Source organism: Lotus japonicus, chromosome 3, assembly GCF_012489685.1.
Source record: "Lotus japonicus ecotype B-129 chromosome 3, LjGifu_v1.2".
In the NCBI taxonomy this organism is placed as follows: Eukaryota; Viridiplantae; Streptophyta; class Magnoliopsida; order Fabales; family Fabaceae; genus Lotus; species Lotus japonicus.
Genome location: NC_080043.1, coordinates 21,210,956 through 21,218,921, shown reverse-complemented (window position 1 = coordinate 21,218,921; position 7,966 = coordinate 21,210,956). Strand labels below are relative to the sequence as shown.

The following is a 7,966-nucleotide window of genomic DNA, read 5'->3' as shown; positions in this document are numbered from 1 at the left end:
GTTATGCTCGTTTTAGCGAACGAAGTCTCCGTTGTCAATTTGTGCCTAAATAGGAACTCTGAAGCTTTAGAGGCTTTCTTTACGATTTCGATTAGTATTAGTAGATCGTGTTGCTCCTAGTGAAGCTTGTGTTGATGATTGTGTTTTCTTTGTTCTAGGTTCGCAATTTCCATGCCCAACTTCTACTCACGAAGGTAAGGGTAACTCGGTTTTAGAGCGTCTTTGAGTCTTGCATGCTTTTATCGCACTGCCTGCGTTTGAGATGAAGATGTTTATATTGATTGGCAGATGATTATGATTATTATGCTGAATTTGGAAAATGTTTTCTGAAGGCTTCGGCCGAGTGAACTTATTGAGACGTGTGTCTCCGTTTTCTGAGAGGCTTCGGCCGTTTACTGGTTTCTGTCGTTACTGCTTCCTAGTGGATGAAACATGTGGTTACTTTGGATTGGTCCTTGGGTGGGCTTTGTTATTGTCTGACTTGGCATATAGGGCTTGAGTCAAGTGGCGATGAGGAGGTGTGTCCTATCATTGTCCCATCTTGCGAGATGCTAAGTGGCGATCAGGAGGTGTGTCCTATGATTGTCCCGTCTTGTGTGACGTTAAGTGGCGATTAGGAGGTGTGTCCTATGATTGTCCCGTCATGTATGACGTTATAAGTGGCGATGAGGAGGTGTGTCCTATCATTGTCCCGTCTTGAGAGACGATATTGATCGATCCATTTTGTTAGCAGCATATAGTTGCATTATAGGGAACTAACACCTGACCCTATGTTGTTGGATTTTCGTATTGGTTTATTGATATCTGATTTGATGTTACATTGTTGAGGTTATTATTATCTGAGTCCGATTTATGTTTAAGTTGTTGATATATGAGTTGAGTTATGTTGCTAGTTATTTACCATGCCAGGTAATTAAATTCGAACAGCATGATTTTTCTCTTTTATACATGGTAATTGCATGGAGTTAACCCTTTCTATTTGCTACTTGTTGTTTGGGCGCTTAACGCTATTAGGCGATGGAGATCCTTCCGCCGAGGCATAGCTACTCGAGTTGGAGATCGAGTTGTAAGCGGTGGAGTAGAGGTATGAGAAGCAGCTTTGCTTCTCTTCTTGTGGATTATGTTGGAGTCTCTTTTACTTTATGAGAACTCTGTTATTAAAGTCTTGCTTCCGCCACTGTTAAAGTGCGCATGTTTATTCTGAACCTTACTTATGGTATTGTAAACTATTATTACTGTATATCGGGAAACAAGTTATCTAAATAAAGTTATGGTATGTTTCCAACCTTTTAGCCGAAGTGTTTAGTTGTTTTACAGAAAAAAAATTCCCTTGGTTTTTAGGGATTGCAGATTGGTCCTTAGACTTTGTTAGGTTACTAATGTGACTCCTCAGTTGAGAAATTGGGGTGTTACAGTTGGCAAAGGAGTATTGATTTCATCTAATTGAATTGGAGGCTCATGTTCTGGACGAATATACATTTCTGGTATTCCCATTTCGTGTGTGCATGTCTTGGCCATTTCCATCTAATGAAATCAATTTTTATAGCATTCATATATAATAATTAAGTTATTGAATTTAACATTTAAATTAATTCATACTAATATACAGTTGAAAAAATGGTGCAATTCTTATATAATGATTTAAGTATTCATACCCATTTTGGTCATTTCATAATCAAAATCAATTCTAATCAAAGTTATCCAAACGAAATTCTATTTAGGAAATCAATTCTTGATAAATGTATCCAAACATAAATCACGTCACTCAAACTCACGTTTACAGATTCAATTCTAGCCAGATCCAATTCTGGCCAGATCCAATTCTGCTAACGCTGATCCAAACACACACTAAATAATTGGATCTGTAATGGCACGTGGAGACTCCATGACAAGAGGCTCAAATCAGTTCCACATGAAAAAGATGAAATGACCATTGACCATAACAGGTTTCAATCTACTTATGGGAACACACTACCAGACACACAACAACCTTAACTAAATACCCTACCAACTTTATCAACTTACCCTACAAACCTACATATACAAGACCAATGGTCCCCCAAACACATTAAACTCAAATGGCAAGATCTCTTCTAGCCATTGATAAATAGCTAGCTACCTACATTATCTTGTCTTGTACATTTATTAAAACTATAAAATCAATAGTTGTAATTATCTGAACCAGGAAAGAAGCCAAATGAATTAACATGACAAATTGCATCACTAAGGTAATTAAACCAAACAATTTATACAAAGGATTATATCCTGAAACAGTAAACTAAAATCACTATATGACCAATCCCTAAAGACTTACCAGAGCTGACCAAGGTTTAGCATAATCTACAGATAATAATAATAATACAAACAATTAATTACCCTGTTCATCAAAAAGAAAAATTTGAGATCTAAAAAGGAAAAACTAAATTAAAATCAAAATCCTACACCAGCCTGTGCGCCGACTCCAAGCGGAGCCGTCGGCTCGAGCTTCCTGTTGTTCCAAAAGCAAGCCTCTGGCGCAAGCTTAGCCGCGGACCGCATCGGCTCCGACTTGCAGCGCGTGAGAACAAACGGCTCATACCCGTTATGGGACCCAACCAACTTCTGCTCTATCATCATCGCCATTGACATTCCGCCGCCGCCACCCGCCGGGAACGAGCATGAAGACCTCGGCGGCTGCATTTGTGGCTGGGGAGGCTTCAGCTTCGCCTTCACCTTCGTGGAGGAGTCCAAGCTGACCCTCTTCCCGCCGCCACCGCCGTCGACTTTCACGGCGGGTTTTCCCGGAAGCCGCCGTATGAAGTCGGTGCTGCATACCCACGTCTCCTTGGATACCTCCATTGACAGCTTCGGCTCACACATCATCAGCAACAAGCATTCCGGCAATGTTTCTTTCTTTGACCCGGTTTCTGGCTCCTTTGACTCCGGACCATTAACCGGGCCGGACCCTTCGTGGGTCGGAGCTTGCTCCTCCCTCTCCGCCGCTGCCGTCTCTTCCTCCTCCGGTGACTCCTCAGCTGCTGCTTTAACTTCAAAGTTTTCTTGTTCTGAAGATGTTAACATTGCAGGGACTGAACTTTCATTGTTTTCTTTCTCCTCTTCACTCTCTCGGAGATGGGTATCTTCAGTTTCTGGTTTATCAAGATCTGCATCAGCCTCAGGAAGTGAAACGCATGCTTCATGATGATTTGCATCTCCTTCTTCTCCTTCTCCATCTTCATCTTCATCTTCACTTTTATCCTGCTCCTCTTTGCCTTCAGAAACTTCATTGTTTTCTGGGTTCAATCTTGTTTCAATGTTGAAGCTTACAATCACATCTTGTTTTGCTTCACCTTCTTCCTGTTCCTGTAATGGGATTACAATGTCGTCTTCTTCTTCTTCTTCTTCTTCTTCAGAAATGCTGTTTTGTTCTAATTCCTCTGTTTTACTTTCCAGTTGCACCTCCTTTTGCTCTTGTTGTTCTTCATCTTCCTCCATTTCAATCTGCTGGTCTTGTTCACCTTCTTCTTCTTCTTCTTCTTCTTCCTCTTGCTCTTCTTCACCATCACTATCCTCTTGCTCTTGTTGGTCTTTCTTAAGAGGTGATTCCCAGAATCTGTTAGCAAGAGCAGCCATTTTGACAGGATCAGATCTGCACCTCATCAACAAAAGAGCATTCTTAGGTGGTATGCAAATGCTTACTCTTCCCTTCTCTTCTTCCTCTCCTCCTCCAAACTCCTCATGTTTCTTCTTCCCATCCTCCACTAGATCAATATCAATATCTTCAAAAACGTGTCTCCTCTGGCTCCGGTTTTGGCTTCTCTCAGATTTCTCTCTTCCATCTTCTTCTTCATCCTCCTCCTCATCCTCCTCAGGCTCCATCACCAGCTCAATCCCTCTCCCCTTCCCATCCCCTTCCTGCAAAGTCACCAGCCATCTTGCCAATGCAGCACCACAAGACCCTTCTCTGCCATCTCCACCACCAGATCCTCCTCCTCCTTCTCTTACAACAACACCCTTCTCCTCTTTCTCCCTCTCGCCGGAAGAACAAGAAGACCTGCAAGGGAAGAAACAGCTGAACTCCCTCAAAGCTTCACAAATCGTCAAAGGAAGATGAACCCATCTCTGATTCCTGTGCTTCAAACACTCCTGCTGCAAGCTCTGGCTATGATTCTGAAACCCAAAGCTACTCTGGCTGTTCTGTCTAGTGAGATCTGGGTTGTTGTTGTTGTTGTTGTTGTTCTGAAACCCCTGCATCTCCGCCACTTTCCTGAAACTCGCTTCTCCTCTCCTCTTCGATCTCGCCCTCATCTTCTTCCCTTGCTTCTTTGTCTTCACCCTCACTTGCCCAATGCAGGTCACTTTAGGAGAAGAAGGTTCAGGATTCTCAAACCCACACCCTCTTCTCTTGCCATTAGTTGGGAACATAGGAGAAGCTTGACCACCTTTCATGCTGCCATTGCTCTTGAGCCTCCTGCTCAGAGAAGCTGAGAGGGAAATCTGAGGTGGTGGGTCTCTTCCACGGCTTGGACTGAGAATGGACTTGGAAGTGAGCTTCATGGATGAAGAAGACAAACGTGAAGTGAAGCAAACAAAGAGCTCACTTGTGCTGCTATTGCTATTGTTACTTGCTGCACTAGTAGTAGTAGTACGATGGTGTCTTTCACTGTCCATTTTTTCTGAATTTTTTTACTTTTTTGTGACAAAATTTCAAAACAAAGTTGCTAAGATGTGGTCATTGGTAAGAAGTAAACACAGTGTCAAACAAGAGAGTTAGATGGATGGATAAATGAAAGAGGGTTTGTTTGATGGATAGTAGTACTTGTTGGTAGTGTAGTGTAGTGTAGTGTGGTGTGGTGTGGTGTGGTGTGGTGGGGTGGGGTGAGGTGCAGAGATACAGTGTATGAATGAGAGAGGAGATGAAAAAGGGTTTCGTGGGATGTGGAAGGTGACGAAATGCGGTTTGTCTTTAGCTCAATGTAACCTAGTGGCTGTAGGGTCTTCGTTGTCAATTGCTGTTTTTTTACTCATGTGACGAGAATGCCCTTCTTCTTTTGATAGGGCGATATGAATGATGAACCATATCATCAAGAGAGAAATGGAGTTGGGTTTGGTTTGGAGGCTTAACTAATAGTGGAGTACTCGAGTCTCAAGGTTTATAATCAACGTGTTCTGCAGAAAAAAATGGAAAAATCATCTGCGTGCACGAGACTTGTGGCAGATCAACAACTTCGGTAATGACACAAAAGTGGGGAAAAAGATTGGGGAAGTGGAAAAAGCAAAGAAAGGTGGTGGGTGGAAAGAAATTAGGAAAACACTTGTAAGCACTTTTTTTAAAACTCCTAAAGATCAAGATTGTTCATAAAAACAAAAAACTGAAATATGGGTTGACACAACTTACTTCAGATTTCAGGTTTTATTCTCATATCTCTATAGGTTGAGGGTTTGAATTCTCCTCGGATTGGAAGATCCCCCGGCACTTCTACTCAGGAGTAGACTTATGTTAATCTCCCTATCTTGCTACTAGTGTCCTACCCAAATCATTGTCTCAATTGAGGTACTAGATCATAACTAATTTAATCCGGACTCAGTTAATGAAATGAGATTTATTTTATGAGAAATGTGTTTTTATATGAGAACGTAATAATAAAACATGATTGTAGGGTGAATATATTTTTGAAAAAACTAATATTATTAGCAATAAATAATTGCAATAGTGTCATGTTGGTTCTGATTAGCTGATGTTTTCTTTGCCTCTGCTCACTTCTATCTTTTTTGTAGTTGCTCTTTAGTTCTTTAGTTTTGCAGCGCCTAGGGTGGAGCTCCACTTTTGTTGGGTTTGCGCGGCCTTGCCCCTACTGTCTAGTCTCTGATGGAGTCCCCCTCAATAGCTTCCTTGGTGCTTGCCTCGGCTTTTGGGCCTCAGCTCCACGTCGATGGCGTTTCTTCTTAAGGTATTTTGGTTTGCATGTTTGGGTTGAGTCTTTGTTCGCAGGTGTCGTGCAGCTATTCCCGTTCTTTCAATTTCATATAGGGGCTTTTCTTATTGGTGTAGACTATAGGGTTTTCGAGAGGTTTTGGTATAGGGGTTTTTATCAGGTTACTTAGTGTATCCTGTTGAGAGGTTTTTGGCCAGAACTTCCAACCTTTCCACTGCGGAAGGACAAAATCCAAGGGTTACAGAGCTTCTTTGGATGACCGAGTCGAAAGAACTTTCACCTTTCTTTGAAAGAGGGGGTTAGAGCCTAATCTTAGACCTCTCAGCAACGAGAAGCACTCCTTTTCTTTCTCCTTCGTAAGAGTGAGCTTTGAACGATCTACTCTACAGAGGTGTAGGCTTACAGGGTAGGAGTCCTCCTCAGGCACGAGATTGTCCGATGAAGAAAAAACCAACCCCTAAACGTAATTCGAATGGGGGCTGACCGCTGAGTCTTTTATATATATATATATATATATATATATATATATTTCATTTAAATGTATAGTTCGTTACTATTACCAAAACCTATAGTTGTTGGTTTCTGCTCAACAAAACACTATGAAACTGAAGGTACAACAAATTTGCTTAACCAATAAGCCTGAATTGAACACCTAGAACTTGGAAAATAAAATCTACTCAAACTTTTTTATATGTAGAAAAAACCTAACCTATCAGTACTGATTTTTTTTTTTTTAAATCAGCAGTACCCTTAGCCGGATTGAATAATTGTCATATCCAATTTGAGAAAAATTATTTGTTTCATGTGTTCTTATTAGCACGTCAAATTAATGCTTACAAATTTCAAATTAAATTAAATACATACAATGTAATGTATGGGTATAGTAGTAAGTAAACTACAAAAGTATAAGGCTTGATAACACTTTTAGTCTCTCACTTATCATAATTTCACAGTTCCGATTCCTCATAGAATTTATTAGTCTACAACTGTAACGTCTCAATTTCTCAACTGAGGAATCACATTAAGTAACCTAACAAAGTCTAAGGACTATTCTGCAATCCCTAAAATCCAAGAGTATTTTTTTTTTTTGAAAATGAAAAGACTAAATACCATAGGGTTGGAAACGTTACATAACTTTATTTAAATAACCTGTTTCCCGACATAATAATATACATAACATAGAGTAGTTCACAACACCATAAACGGGGTTCCAAAATAAGTACGCTCACTTAGACAAGTGGCGAAAATAAGGTTTAAATAACAGAGTTTTCAGATGGAGGAAGAAACTCAGACATAGTCCACCAAAAAGGGAGAAGCAACTGCTTCATCCACCTTTACTCGACCGCCCACAGTCACGGTCTCCAACTCGAACAACTAAGCTTCAGCGGAAGGCTCTCCATCGCCTAATAGCGTTAAGCCCCCAAACAACAGGTAGCAAATAGAAAGGGTTAACTCCATGCCATTACCACGTATAAAAGGGAAAAGCATGCTATCAAAGTTTAAGTGCGTAACATGGCACATACGCTAGCAACTTAATTCAAGATAGATAACATCATATATCTACCAACATGAAATCAAATCATATATCAGCATATCAGCAAAATCAATGATATGGTTTTAACTCAGATATCAACAACCTCAACAATACAACATCAAATCAGATATCAACAACGTCAACAATATCAATCAAACAATAACGTCTCGCAAGACGGGACAATCACGTGGGACAAAATCCACCTCATCGCCACTTTATAACGTCTCAAAAGACGGGACAATCTCGTGGGACAAACCTACCTCATCGCCACTTATTGCGCCACACAAGGCGGGACAACCGGGTGAACACAATCACCTGACCGCCACTTATACGTCACACAAGACGGGACAACCGGGTGAACACAATCACCTGACCGCCACTTATACGTCACACAAGACGGGACAACCAGGTAAACACAATCACCTGACCGCCACTTATACGTCACACAGGACGGGACAACCGGGTGAACACAATCACCTGACCGCCACTTATACGTCACACAAGACGGGACAACCAG

At 41.1% G+C, this 7,966-nt stretch overlaps 1 protein-coding gene across 1 annotated transcript; it reads right to left on the bottom strand.

Annotated features, from left to right (window-relative positions):
* Nucleotides 1-2,198: 2,198 nt before the first annotated feature.
* Nucleotides 2,199-5,079, bottom strand: LOC130747253 (uncharacterized). Its single transcript, XM_057600124.1, has one exon. It carries the CDS (start codon nt 4,648-4,650, stop codon nt 2,431-2,433), a length of 2,220 nt encoding a protein of 739 aa, XP_057456107.1. The 5' UTR covers nt 4,651-5,079; the 3' UTR covers nt 2,199-2,430.
* Between the last annotated feature and the right edge of the window lie 2,887 nt (nt 5,080-7,966).